At 35.1% G+C, this 15352-nt stretch overlaps 1 protein-coding gene across 5 annotated transcripts; it reads left to right on the top strand.

Annotated features, from left to right (window-relative positions):
• Nucleotides 1-63: 63 nt before the first annotated feature.
• On the top strand, nt 64-10959 carry LOC110610911 (altered inheritance of mitochondria protein 21). Of its 5 annotated transcripts, XM_043954740.1 has the most exons (16): nt 65-260; nt 371-477; nt 2763-2966; nt 3088-3269; nt 4950-5139; nt 5240-5467; nt 6145-6192; nt 6381-6428; nt 6501-7451; nt 7635-7745; nt 8237-8310; nt 9065-9116; nt 9409-9495; nt 9570-9613; nt 9856-9933; nt 10017-10959. In XM_043954740.1, the coding sequence occupies exons 2-16, from the start codon at nt 376-378 to the stop codon at nt 10576-10578; spliced, it is 2961 nt and encodes a 986-aa protein (XP_043810675.1). In that variant the 5' UTR covers nt 65-260; nt 371-375; the 3' UTR covers nt 10579-10959. The 5 variants fall into 5 exon arrangements, with proteins under 5 accessions (XP_043810674.1, XP_043810675.1, XP_043810677.1 ...); XM_043954739.1 differs by having other exon boundaries at nt 64-477; nt 7641-7745; XM_043954742.1 differs by having other exon boundaries at nt 66-477; nt 5013-5139.
• The last annotated feature ends 4393 nt before the right edge of the window (nt 10960-15352 follow it).

Below are 15352 nucleotides of genomic sequence, written 5' to 3'. Positions count from 1 at the left end.
ATAATAAAATAATAAATCCTTACGCTTCTTTTAAAATTTCTCTTCAAACTTTTACGAACGAACTCATCACTTCAGACTCTCCCCTTCCCTTCCCTTCTATTCTCCTCTCTCTCTCTCTCTCTCTCTCTCTCTCTCTCTCCCCCCTCTAATTGAAAAAGAAAAAAAAAACCCTAAAACACACTCTCTATCTCCCTCTTAAATCCCCAAATCTCGCTATCCAAATCTTTTGTTTTTGCCTTCTTCGATTCCTTCTTTTTCAGGTGGGTTTCTAGGGTTTCAATGGTGTGAGATTCAAGCCTGAGTCTCAGATTTCCGAGGATCTGTAGATAATATAAGTTATTTTCTTTTTATATTTACATACAAATGACAGTGACAATGGCGTCTTCGGATAAAGAGCTTGAGCAACAGCTTATGGAAGCTGGAACTAAGCTTGTTAACCCTCCTTCTTCGGTTGATGAACTTCTTCCTCTTCTCAACGTAAGCCCTAATTTTTTTTTTGTATAACAGGGTTATTCTATTCTTTTATTTTGCTGTTTGAACGTAATTACTGGGGTATTATTCATTCTTTTTTATGAGCTACAGCTTTTGCATCAGGATGCTTGAAGATTTCGTTCTTAAAGGGATTTGTGTTTTGTATTTTTTTGTCTATACTATTTTCCTTTTTCCTTTTTCTTGTTTCTCTTTGATATTCGTGTATTTGGACTATTGGGTTTAACGATGCTATATAACACGTATAGAATACTACTACAGGTGTCGTATAAAAAATTACTGTTACTGATGTTTCTTGAATTGGTGGGAATTATGTTATGGGGAGGGGAACTGAATAATTCACCAGTTTACTGCTCAGAGATTAACGTTTATAACTTTTTGAAGGGAAAACTGTGTTATGCAGTAGACATGAAGGAAAGGGAACCCATGAAACTATGAAGTTGTTCTAATGGAGAAGATTAAAAGCAAGCCAGTTCCTATCTTATATTTTTCACGTATACTATATCTTGCATATGCATTAAATAAGGAGCATGTCTATAAGTTCGCCCTTATTTTGTAAATGTGGTTATGAGCGGTTCTTTCCCCATAATGGAGTGTAAATTGGATTTGGCATTAAAAACAAGCCCATATCAGTAACTTCTGGAGATCTTAGTGAATCATGTGATTGAAGAAGAAACCTAAACAAAGCATAGATAACTATCCCGTGCAATTTGCTATTAATATTATAGTTTCTTAATGGGAAACATGATCATTCAAAACTCGAGTGTTGGTTGATAACTAGAACTTCATTTAATATTATGTATGGTAAGTGAAGCTGCAAATGGAGAAAGAGAAGAAAGCGTTTTAAGATCGTACCTTTATATTTGTCCGGAAGGATATTCTGGAGAGAGTATCATTGGTGCCGGTTTTTATATTAATTTCTCTCTCTCTAAACAGGGTGATTATATTAATTGAGCATTTCTTGTTTCCATATGTAGCCCTTTGAATCTTAAAGCAGTAATATCCGTCGTTTATATATCATTTTGTATGTGTGTGTCTATTTCCCTTTCGTGTGGAATTAGATTAGCCTTTTTTCCCCTTTCATTTTCCCCCTTCATATTATATCCTTATGAGACAACATTTGGTTAGTTATTTTATCAATGAATTTTCTATATGTACAATGAACATGACTACCTGCATCATTCTGAGTCTAATGATGTGAAAGAACTAATCCTTGGGTATAGCTCGACTTGTTTTATCAATTGCCTCCCACACCATCTTCTCTCGTGGAAGCTTTATGTCCAAAATGTGGTATGTACTTCTTTGGTGTTGTTCTGCTAGAGTGGTCTTTCTTTCCTTGCCATATCGGTTATGAAGGCGATGGAAAATCCAGAAGATCCATTTTTTATGGATGTCAATATGCATGTTTTTGAGCACTTTTTAGATATAGAAACATAAAACTGTTGATTTTTACTACAGAATTTTGTATTACTTGCCAAATAATGTTGCTTCATTTGCATATTTTTGGAATAATGTACTTACGTGCCTTCTAAATCGTTTTCAGACTTTCAGCTGAGATTTTGGTTTGATAATGTTAACATTCACTATGGTCATAGTTATTGAAGGTGCACCTTATTCGCAAAGCTCACTAGGCTCCATCCCTAATGCCTTAAGTGACTTTGTGTGTGCCTTGCTCTAGGTGCAAGGCTCCAAGTAGGCATACCTTATTTCCAACATCGACTAGTATTTCCGTTGACAAAAAAAGCTTCTATGACTTGAGATTTGCGATCTACCAGAATCCAATATTAATGACTAAGAAGTTTTTGGACTTGGCATCGCTAGTGATAACTTGTCACTTTTAGTCTCTCTCTTTGTACGTTGTTTTAATCCATTATTTCTAGTTTATCTGAAATTGTCCTTATCAAATACGACTGGTAATGCAATGCGAGTCATTTATTATATTATTGCGATCTATGCTATTTAAGTAATTTATTTCAGATTATATGCCTTATTCTAAAGAAAAGAAATGACATGATGTTATTTAGGTCCTCTTTTTCTTGGTTATCTAAAATTGCTTTTTTATTTTTTGTGCCTTATTTTATTCATGCATGCCTGCTGCATCCAGACTGCTTTGTGCTTTAGTGAGCTTTGAGCCTTTAATAATTATGATTATCATTAAGCTAGTGTCTATGGAGCAGAATTTATTGTGCATGCTGTTGTGTCTAAATGTACTTGTTTCAAGCAGCAGCTGCATTTGCTTATCCTTTGCTTTCTTTCCTTTTGGGTAATTGTAGCAAGTCGAGAATTGTTTAGCAAAGGTGGAGCAGTCTCCTACAAAATCAATGCAAAGTGCACTTGCCCCATCTCTGACAGCACTGGTTGCTGAACAACTTTTTAGGCATTCGGATGTTGATGTTAAAGTAGCAGTTGCATCTTGCATTAGTGAGATAACCAGAATAACTGCTCCAGATGCACCTTATGATGATGATCAGATGAAGGTATCTTGGAGTTGTGGTTTTGACATCTTAAAACTTCCATAAATTTAAGGTTTATCTGCTCTTGTGGTTGTTTTGAATCATCTGATTTATGTTTTTCTATCTTTATTTCATGTGTATGCAGGATGTTTTTCAGCTGATCGTATCATCATTTGAAAATCTAGCTGATCAGTCTAGTCGATCATATAATAGAAGGACTTCAATTCTTGAAACTGTTGCAAAAATTAGGTCATGTGTGGTGATGTTGGATCTTGAGTGTGATGCTTTGATAATTGAGATGTTCCAGCATTTCCTTAATGCTATAAGGTATGAACTAAATATCTTTAGCGAAATAATCACTTCATTTGGTGATATTTTGTCATATACTTTTGCTATCACATTGGTTTTTTTTATCTTTGCGGACTCTGAATTTTATCCTTAAAATACTGTCATTTTCACAAGGACAATTACGTTAATGTCTTTTACTTTTCATCCGTGTTTGACGTCATGATCTAAGTAACCTGATTCTTAGTGCTTGATGAGAAATGGGGAGAATAATTCGGATAAAACTGAGCAAAGTGAACTGAAGTAGAAGTTGGTTTGGTTTATTAAATAATTCAGTTCAATGCAATTTTAATTTTTTGAAATTTTTTAATTGGTTTGGTTGTCAAACTGAATAAATATAATTTAAAAGATGTCTTCATCTGTAAGCCAGTTGCAACTTAATGGTTAAAGTGGATCCTTCATAACTGTCTGAGCTAACCACCCAGTGCGCCACTTTTGTAATATAAGCAATTCACGTTCACAATGAAATTTATGAAGGTTGACTTGCCTTTTGTTATTCTTTTTTTTTATTATTATAACTTCTTTAACTCTTAATTAAAGTCAGCCTCAGCTCCTCACCCTTGAAACCGTAATATAAATTAATCTTATTCCCCTTGAAACCCTAGCCTCCCTTATTTCTCTAAAGTAGATGCCACTAAGGAAGTTTTCTTCCCTTTTTCCCCTTCATGTGTGCAACTTCTTCTTCTACCTGTGAATTAATTCCCCTTCTTCTTCTTCATCATCATTCTTCCTATCAATGTCATTTTCTTTATTTACTTATTCTATATAGCTAAACTCCTCCAAACCTTCTTCTAAAGCCCCATACTTACCAAACATTCAAGAAACAACTTCAATGGCATCTTTCTTGCTGTTGTACGGTCCGCATCAGTAGTTGAATGTCTTGTGGTCAACTCTGCAACTCTGAACTCTTGTGGGTGATTGATTTTGTGGCCAAATCTCAACTCGTTTCTTTCATATTGGGTTTGAATATAAAATCTTATGGTGATTTTGTACATACATGGTGTTGAATACAAAATCTTGTGGGTGATTTTGTATATAGGTATTTCTCATTGCATTCTTTTCAATTTGTAACTTTTTTTAATTGATGTAATAATTTTGTATATGGTATTGATTTCAATTTCTGTGTGCATTGCGTTGAATCAGAATGGGTGTGGATATCAATTTTTTTTCCCTATTTGGGTAAAATTGCAGGAATGAAATAGTTTGAATCGAAGTCATTGAAATATATCAGTTTGGTTCTTTGGCTTTTTTTTTTTTTTGGGATTGAACTGACGCTTTTCTCACCCCTAGGCTAGAATTCTTCATGCTTTTGGATGCATGTTAATATGTTTATGTTTCCATTATATACATTTGATTGGTGAGGTGGAAGGTCTGGAGTCTGGATTCTTGAGTTAGTTATATGAAGTATGTCTCAAATTGATAAATCATGTTAGTTACTGTTTCATACTGTATTTGTGGAAGAAGTTTGTGCTCAATATGGTGCATTGCCCCAATTGGAGGTATGCTGGATGAACTTGGGAGAACAATAACATTACCTGTTTAAAGGAGAAAAACAAGGATCTACATCTGCTTGATTAAAGTTGGTTCCCTTTGTTTAATGTAGCATAGTTTCATAAGCACATTTCTGCTATGTTGATGTTCGGTACTATTTTTAAATGACAGTTCATTGCACTCGGGTGTTGTAAAACATTATGCATCAAGTGCTCAATTCTTTTTTTCTCCCAGGGATGATCATCCAGAGAATATCTTTTCATCCATGGAGACCATTATGACCCTCGTCTTAGAAGAAAGTGAAGATATCTCTCCAGAACTACTTTCTCCTCTTTTAGCTAGTGTGAAAAGGGGCAATGAGGTCAACACCATTTCTTTGTTTACTTGTCTCTTTTTTATTATTATTATTTTTTAAAATTTAGTTATTAATGAATTTGCTATTCGCATTCACTGTTTTACAGGAAGTTCTCCCTGTTGCTCGTAAATTGGGAGAGAAAGTACTTGAAAATTGTGCTACAAAGGTTAAGCCATACTTGCAACATGCTGTGAAATCTTTGGGTATTTCTTTAGATGAGTACAATGAAATAGTTTTCTCTATATGCCAAGAGATTTCTGGTACTGTGGAGCAAACTGATGTCCATGCTACTGATGAAGTTCAAAATGATGCCCATGCTGCTGATGAAAATCAAGTAAACGTCCTTCTGAAGATAACATTTTATTGCATGATGTTGTGATGTTGTGATTTTATTTAATGGAAAATATAGAGTATCATGTTGTGAACTTGTGATGTTTTTTACTAATAGTAAGTAAATTATACATTACTTGATATGCCAAGCTGTATGATTTTGTTTTCTTTGTATAAGTTGATTGATGAAAGCTGTTGAATATTTTTTGCATTATTTCTGATTTGTTATTTTGCCAATTTAGTGACAGGAAATATTTATTTGACACAACTGATTATGGGTCTATGAAATCTTGGTAGATAATAATGTTTGCTATTTTAAAGTAATCATTTATAGAACTTATACATTTGAAAAGATGTCCTATTTGTTTGTCTTATTTGCTTTATTCCTAGTTTGTGGTCTGGTGGCAGAGGTCCTGTTTCTCAAGCGTGCAACTCTTAGCAAAGCTTTGGCCACAATACTCTCTGGGGATTAGATTACGAAGTTTGTTTTATTTATAATCATATTTGTTTTCTTAGTAGTTGTACAAGGTATCTTATACAGTTTATTATGGATTACATGTTATTGAAAGTGTTTGCTGAAGTATACATTGTTTATGTAGGCTCTTATTTACTGGCCTAACTCAGCGTCACACAGCTCAATTCCAATTGTTCTGGCAACTTAGCTTTGTTAACTTTCTGCAGGTTGAAGAAAGCAATCCAGCTGGGGAATCATTGAATGAGGCTGCCCAGGCATGATATTTTTACTTGTCCTTTTTAAATTGTTTATTTACATTTATTTTCTGATTTACATCCATGTTATTGGAAGAGTTTGCTGAAGTATACATGGTTTATGTAGGCTCTTATTTACTGGCCTAACTCTGCATCATGCAGCTCAATTCCAATTGTTCTGGCAGCTTAGCTTTGTTAACTTTCTGCAGGTTGAAGAAGGCAATCCAGCTGGGGAATCATTGGATGAGGCTGGCCAGGCATGATATTTTTACTTGTCCTTTTTTAAATTATTTATTTACATTTATTTTCTAATTTATATCTACATCCAGACTGATAAAGAGTTAGCAGCTGAAGCTGGTTCACCTAAACAAGCTGATCCTGTAAATGAAAATTCCCCAAAATCAGTTGTGAGCAATGGTGTTGTGCAGACTGGTGAAGACTCCTTGGCAGATTTAGGTTCCTTAAAGAAGCAAGATGATGGTAATCATGCTGATCAGTTGAAAAGCATTGACATGTCATGCAATGTTGAGACTAATATTTTGGATACTGAGAAGCCAGCAAATGAGGAAAGCAAGCCAGCTAACGAGGAAAGCAAGCCAGAACGAGCAATCAGAAAGAGAGGGAGGAAACTTAATACATCGGTAAAGTTGACAGAACCATCTGAGAGTTCTCATATCGGAGCTGAAAAGGAAGCTGAGAAAATATTGGATGATGGAACACACAGCAAGAATGTTCCTGGTTCACCTTGTGAGGAACCATCTGTTGAGGCAACTGTGTCTTCTGAAAATAAAAAAGAGGCTGGCAGTAGTCAGCCTTCCTCTCCCAAGGCTCTAGAGGTTGAGTCCATGACTGTTGCTTCTCCATCTGGAAGCGGAGGCCTTCTAGATGAAAGTCTTCCCAAGAAGGCTGCGCAATCAAAGAAGAAAGAGAGTTTTACCAAAGATTCTGAACCATCTTCTGATGCTGTCCTCAAAAAGGCATCTGAAGGAATTAGTGACACTGAAGCAAAACCAAATAAACGATCAGCAAGAAAGGCACCTGCTAAGGTTTCCAATGAGGAAAAGTCATCAATCGTGACAGATGCATCCAAGAAGGAAAGTGGCACTGTAAGTGAATCAGAGGCAAAACCACTGAAGCAGTCATCAAAGATGGTGGATGCAACCAGTAACGATGGTGATGAATCCTCTTTAAATCAAACTGAGGATAAGAAACATCGCAGCCGTGGAAAATCTATTCCAGAAAAGAATGTGACCCGAAGTTCAACTAAAGATGATGACAAGGTCCCTCCCCCCCCCCACCCCCCCCAAAAAAAAAAAACCTCTCTTGTTTGCCTTCAATTATGCGTTGCAGTTTTTCTTAGATGCAGTTGCATCTAAATTTTTTTTTTGCTGAACCATCAATTAAGAAGTCAATTGTAGTTATTGGTAGTTATTGTTGCTATTCTGATTTTTTTTTTTAAATAGGAAAAGGTCTCTTCGCCAAAGTTGGCTGCAAAACTAGCAAAACATGAGCATCAATTGGAGGAGATGCCTAAGGTTGACAGCAAGAGGAAGCATGCATCGGGCAATGAAAAGGTGTGCATCTATAAAACCTAAACTCCTGTGATTTTGTGGCTTGTTAGATTTTTGTGGATCACTTATTAGTGAGGGTTGCATATATTCTAGCATAGCTGAGTCAGGAATGGTGATGCCACTGCCTTATGTTGCTCTCTAGAAATTTGCCTCCTGCTGCATGCTGTTGTGCTTCATGTGGTAATATGGGCTAAATTACCACTTTGGGTGAACATCCAAGATCTCCCCCAAACACCAAAATAAATGAATAAATAACAACCTGTCATTTACTGTTTAATCTGATGCAAGACATCTATTTTTATTTTTGTCTCAGGAAATATTGGACACGAGTTTCATGTTTGCAACTTTTTCTTTTGTTTAGTTTCTTAATGCTCTCTGTTCATAAGACAGTCTTAATTAGTCTTAATTAACGTTTAAATGGTACTTTTTTGGCTTGGCTTGAAATCTCTTGGATTTTCCTAGTGAATTTCTCATTTAAGCAATTGTTTTGTCAGGCATCCGGGACTAGAGAATATGATGCTAGCCTGGTTGGTTTGAGAGTTAAAGTTTGGTGGCCAAAAGATCGCACGTGAGTATTGACCTTTTTTTTTTTCTTTCCAATCTTGTTCCACTAGTCATTGCTAGAGCTGATTATTGACTCTTTGTGAATGCATGTATGTTAATGTGGATGTGTATGCAAGTGTGGTATTTTTGTTTTGAGTTTGGAAGAGTTTAATCTCTTCAGACTTGATGTTGGTTTCAATTTGTCTTGGAGCAGCCAATATGTTGGTTTTATGCCCATGTTTTGATGTAGAAGTTAAATTTTACTCCATTATCTTTAGTCCTGGCATGGCGCCTCTGATGTTTCATCTTGATACCTATGGTGTTAGTAGGGAATGATGATTTTTTACTGCGTGTTCTTACCAGATTTTTTTTTAACTAGTTTTCTTATGTGGTAAGATCAAGTCCTTGCAAATAATTTTGTTTCTTGTGCCAAATATAAATTTCCAGTCGGGGCTGTCCCACAAGTGAGCTTGCACTTAAGTTTATTAATATGCTTACCACGTTACACCAATTTCCCTGTTATCTCTCCCCCCCCCCCCCCGCCTTTTTTCCCCGTGTACGAAGGTCAGTAAATTATGCAGCAAAGATGTATTGTGACTGCATCTCATCCTTTACAGGATTGAGCAAGGCTCAAAGGTCTTTCTGCAGTTTGCTATAGTTCTTTTAGTAATATTTGTTTCTCATGGTCCTTTCTAGCTGCCTGCTATTTCTATCCTCATGAAACAAGTTGCTATATTCCTTATGTTCATTATCCTTGTGTTCATTATATTTTTTTGCAGATTTTATGAAGGTGTGATAAGTTCTTATGATGCTGTTAAAAAGAAGCATGAGGTGAAAAGACTGATCTCCATTTTGTTCTTAAACGGGTTCTATTTTTTTCCTGCTTTATTTGGGCTTTGTATTCTTTCTGAAAGTATTCTTTCTGTTTCGTATGCCATGCATACACATATTTAGCTAACAGTTAATTCCAATTGTGTGCTTATTTTTGTATGTACGAAAAGCACCATCTTTCATTTGTATATGCATGCATGATTCACATCTATCCCATAATGGAGTCGAACATATGTGCAAACACTTGCATGCACACATAGACACAACTGACTCTTTATATTCACTTGTGTAGGTTGCCTACGACGATGGTGATACAGAAATATTAAATCTTAAGAGGGAAAAGTGGGAAATTATTGAAGATGAGTCTGCACCCGATGAGGTGAGTGATTACCTACCTGACTGGCACTCTACTGACTTTTTGAGATTTTGGCTGACATTTCATTTTTTTGACAGGGAGAATCAACTGATCCCCAAAGTCCAGATGTTCCATCTGAAAGGTGTGTGTGTATTGTTTACTAATGCTTTTTTCTTTATAATTCTTTGTCTTTTACCTGTGGGCATGTAACTTGGAGGAAATAGCTAGTTCACAGAGTTTCTAGTTGGCTCGTGTTACAAGTGTATATTAAAATTGTATATTAAAATCATATCTGCAAGTCCAAATCTCACACTTGTCGTGCTCCCTGCTTTGAATTGATATTGGAGTACTATTAGCATTTACTTGACTGATGATTATAACTAGGCCCCCCCCAAAGAAGAAACTGAAAACAAATCCTGATCAGTCTACTAAGCAAGGAAAGGTGGATGCTTCTCCATTGAGGTGAGTATTTTTTTTTGTTGGTTCTGAAATTGTGTCTGTTTTTGGACATGGATTTCTGATAGCTGTGTATACTTAATCGGAAGGGCTGGGGGAGGTTCCTCTAGCAAAACCAAGAGTGCAGCAACAAAATCTGGACGAAGATCGAAGGAAGTGGGTAAAACAGATGGCAAATCAACGGATGATTCAAAAATTGTTAAAAAGCAGGAGGATGATAATGTTGGCAAGACTAAGGATAATACCAATAAAAGTGGAAGTAAATCTGCTGAGGTTACTTCAAAAACAGCCAGCAAATCAAAAAATGATGACATCACAACAACCAAGACTGGCAAGTTCAAGGACGATGGGATGAGGACACCTAACACCTCCAAGTCCAAGCAAGAAGCCACAAAGACTGGTAGATCCAAGCAAGAGACCCCAAAGGTTAGCTCTAATGCCAAGGGGAAATCCCCAAGGAGTGGTGGCAAATCTAGTGTTAATGGTACTGGAAAGTTGAAATCTGGTTCATCAAAGGTGAAAAACGTCGAGGACAAGGAGAACTCATCCGATTCAGAAAAGGCACAAGAAAGCACAAAGGGGAAATCTGTAACCGCATCCAAAGGACAGGGAAGTGAGGCGAAGAGCGGGAAAAAGCGGCGAAGAGTTTAAATTTACGGGTCTATCATAAGTGCTACTTACTGGAGCAAAGCGGAGTCGTTTCTGGGCATATGATTATGAACCTTAGGGCCTTTAGCAGCAGCTTGGATGTGTGAGCGCCACATTAACACAGGAAGCCACTGTTTGTGTAGTTGGTGTCATCTTTGACATAATTGCTAGGGTGTGGCCATGTCGAACAGTGTTCTTAGTAGTAGTTGTAGTGGTCGTAGGGGTAGTTTTTCCTTCTACTGCTGTTTGTAGATGGAAATTTTTATGTCGTTTGGGAGCGAAAGTAGAATACATTGGGTTAGTTTATGTTAAATAGGTGCTGCTTTTATAGATAATGTCACAGTTTAATGATCATGCTGTGAGCAATGTCGTCTACTTGAATTCGCTGTTCTGGCCTTCTAATTACAGTATTATTCCGGATAAAAGTTCAAATAATATTATTTTAAATCTTTGATTTAAACTAATCCACATTCTCTTTTCTATGTTTAAACGAGTTTGTGAGCTGGATTTTAATCATTTTTAAGAATCAAAATTGAAATCAGAATCACAAACCCTCTCTTGAAACCAGGGGCCGCTGCGCTGTGGAAATTGTTTATTTTCTGGCATGGAAAAGGAAATACTGCTTTATTTACGAGTTTGTAAAATTAAAAGTAAATTTAAAAGGCAGAATATATGTTTGTCTTTCAATTTTATCAGAAAAGCTTGTGCATATTTAAAAGTGATATTAAAATAACCTAAAATCAGTAAGCAATGTAAATTTTCTAAATTATTAAAATATAGAGAGGATCTAAATCTAAGATGCAGTTGTCAATTCAAAAAGGAATGGGATGTTTGGAGTCGACCTCCGTGATTTTACGAAAGCCCAATCAGACACCATTATAAATCAAGCCCATTTAGTCTTACAAATTTATTTATTTTTTAACATCTTATTTAAATTAACTAATTCAGAAGTATTTATTAAAGTTTAATTTACCTCAATTAAAATTTGAGCTAATTTTCCTGATATGACCCAAAATTAAAAAAACTCAATTTCTTAATTTTATTTTATTAAGAGATGTGAAAACAGGAAACCTCACCTGCATTACAAACAGGTGTTAATGTAGGATTACCACTCCCAGATTCATGTCATCACAAATAATTTCAGCAATACATTGAATGTTTCTTTTATTTATTTTTCAACCATTAGCTGTTTTGGAAACTTAGCAGTTAACACTGTCTAGAAGAAAAAAAATGTAAAAATTAACCATTTACTTGATTATAGTTAAATATCCTCACATAAATAGAAAATGAATAAAACCGATTTAGCTTAAGCGTTGCATCCTTAAAAGGAGAAATACCAAGTGATTTTGTGTACATGTTAACAAATCAAATAGAGATGCAACATGTAATAAATAAATAAAATCGATTAATATTTTTTAATAAATTATATGATAATTAAATTCGATTCGTTTATAAAAAAATGTAATTTACAATAATATACAAAATAGATTGATTGTCAAAATAGATAGTAACCATTGCAACTTATAAGTTATTGCAGCAAGTGCTCAGCATTTTGCTTCTGAAAAAGATTCGGTTTATAAATCAAACCCATTTAACTAAATTTTTATCTCGAATTTGATCGGTTTAATTTCAATTTAAGATTTGACCAGACTGTGTCCAGATATGTAGATAGCAACTTTATATTGACATATTTGGGTAGCCAAAATATTCTTTTAATTGTTGTGTGTTGGCCACTAGTTATTGATTTTATTTTTATTTGTTTTTTTTCCTGTAATAATTGATTTGCTCTCTCTCCCCAACATCATAGACTTTGCATATTGTAGTAATGATATGTGAAAATGGGTGGTTGGTCCCAATCTCCACATGCAACTATTCTGCTTGCCCCCCACTTGGGCACCCATTAGTGGCCTTGTTACCTCAATTTTCACATTATATTATTTATTCTCATAAAAAAAATAATTAATTTTTATATTTTAAATAAAAAGGAGTGGTGGGTTGTGGATCCAATTGGTCAAAGGTTACTGCAAAGCAAATAATTTATTCTACGCATCTTAATTTGAAAGAGGTGGCTGAAAATACTTTGGTGATATGATTCTTCAGCCAACTATTTATTGTGACAAGCGGAAACCCTACATCTTTTATATGGTTACCGTTTATCTGGTCATATGATGGATCTGTTATTGCTCTTCCACAGAACTTACCAATTGACAAACCAAATCCAGCCTTTGTTAATTGATTTTGCCAAGATCAAATAATCAAGAGTTGGATAAATTGTTTTGTTTTTAAGTCGATTATGTACCAGATTGTACGGTGCCCGACAGCAAAAGATGCTTGGGACAAATTGGCAGTCATCTACTCTACCGGTTCAAATACAAAGATTCAATAATTAAGAAAGCAATTGAAACATCTGTCTCGTGGGACTGACAACATTGATACCTATATGCGTAAATCCCGTTTTATTTCTGATCAGTTATGCGCAATAGAAAGCCCCATTTCTGACGAAGCTTTGGTCTGTGATGTTCTTGCGGGACTTAGATCAAAATATAGACCTTTTACACTAGCAACTGAACCTCAAAATTCCCCTATTGGATTTGATGAGCTGTATGCATTACTACTCAGTGAAGAGACTCAGCTTCGATTTGATTCTTTGCAAATCACCTCTGTCGTTCCACCAACAGCCCACTATGGCAATACTGGATGCGGTGGCTGTAACAATCGTGGTCGTGGAGGTCAGGGACGTGGTTATGGGAATTCTTATATTTCCAGCCCAAACAATTACCCTTCTGGTTCAACAGTGGCTGTGGCTTCCAGTGTTACAATTGTAATGGTAACGGACATGTTGCAAGGTAATGCCCATCACTGTACCTGTTTCCCGTGCAATCCGTTCAGTCTTTTGCTCCACAAGCTTTTCCGCAACAGTATTGATATGGCATGAACGTTTGGGTCATGCTAATATTCATGTTGTTAAGCATCTCCTTAAATCCAATAAAATTTCATTTGATTCCAATAAACAATTTGATTTATCTCATGTTTGTAATGTGAGTAAATCACATAAATTGCCATTTTCTGATTCATTTTTATCGTGCTAAGAAACCTCTTGAATTAATTTATTTGGATATACGGACCCTCACCTGTTGCTTTTATTGATGGTTTTTGATATTACGTCATTTTCTATGATCACTTTAATAAATACTGTTGGTTGTATTTTCTAAAGCAAAAACCTGATGTCTTTCATGTCTTTGTTCAATTTCAAAGTCTTGTTGAAAAATATTTTGGCCTTCCAATTAAAAGTTTTCAATCTAATTGGGGGTGAATTTTGGTCTTTAATCAAATATCTAAAAGATAACGGGATTACTTAACGTGTTTTCTGTCCTCACACATCTAAATAGAATGATTGTGCAGTCAGAAAACACAGATATATTGTTGAGTTAGAACATGCTCTTTTACATCATGAACTTTTATCACCAGATATCTCTTGGTCTCCACAGTCCAAAAATACTACTATTACACCCTTTATGCTTCCAACTTGTTACATTGAGGCTATTAAAAACTCACTTTGGCGAGATGCAATGACACATGAACTAAATGTATTAATTCAGACTGGTATATGGGAATTAGTTCCGCGTTGCAAAGCACAAAATGTTGTTGGGTGCAAGTGGATATTTCGAGTTAAATAAAAGACCGATGGTAGTATTGACCATTATAAAGCACGGCTAGTCGCAAAAGGCTTTCATCAACATCTGGGTATCGATTATTTTGAGACATTTTCTGTTGTAAAAATAGGGTAAAACAATAAAACTTGAGTCGTATTGGACATTGACCTTAAAGATTTATTTTGTAATTCTCCAGGATTAAATAAGTTCTTCTGAGATTTAATTCTCAGGATCAGAACAACAATAATTCATCTCTGATTTATAACCCAACAGAAAATACAGAGAAAAAAAAGAATAAAGTAGAAAAATTGGGAGTCACTATTTTGTAAAGACAAAAGCTTTTTATCGTGGAAAAACTGACCGCTATATATGGTCATAAAATTCATGAAATAAAATTATAATAGTCATATTTAATATTATATTTAAATCTCATAAATAAAATATTTAATGATTATAAAATCTTTATTACCATAAAATCTCTAATTACCATGAAATCTTCAACTATCATCAAATTTTAATGACCATAAAATCTTTTTAAAATCTAAATTAATTTTACAACATTTTCCCCTATGGTAAAACCTGTTACTATTCGTGTAATTCTATCTTTGGCTGTTTCCCATGGTTGGTTGATTAAACAACTAGATATTTCAAATGAATTCTTGCATGGTGACTTCGAGAAGATGAAGTCTTTATGGAACAACCACCAGACTTTTAAGACCAAATGAAACCTGATCATGTTTGTAGATTTCAGTGTTCTCTCTATGGCCTTCGTCGGGCACCAAGGCAATGGTACAATCGTCTATTTCTACTTTACTTTCCCATGGTTTTCGGGCTTCACCAGTAGATTCGTCCTTATTTTACTATGCTAAAGATAAAGTTACAATCTTTGCGTTAGTGTACATTGATGATATCATCTTGACAGTACAAATACAAATATGATACAACAATCTTTTCAGAAAGAATTCATGTCGAAAGATCTTAAAAAGTTATAATACTTTCTTGGAATGAAAGCCACTTGATAATATTGGTGCTACATATTTGTGTAACAGTGGATTTCATTAAGCTCAAACATCGAATATGTATTGTGATAATATTGGTGGCCAAATACTTAGAAGTTAATTTTC

This window comes from Manihot esculenta, chromosome 3 (genome assembly GCF_001659605.2).
Source record: "Manihot esculenta cultivar AM560-2 chromosome 3, M.esculenta_v8, whole genome shotgun sequence".
Lineage (NCBI taxonomy): Eukaryota > Viridiplantae > Streptophyta > Magnoliopsida > Malpighiales > Euphorbiaceae > Manihot > Manihot esculenta.
This window is presented reverse-complemented; position numbering and strand designations above follow the sequence as displayed.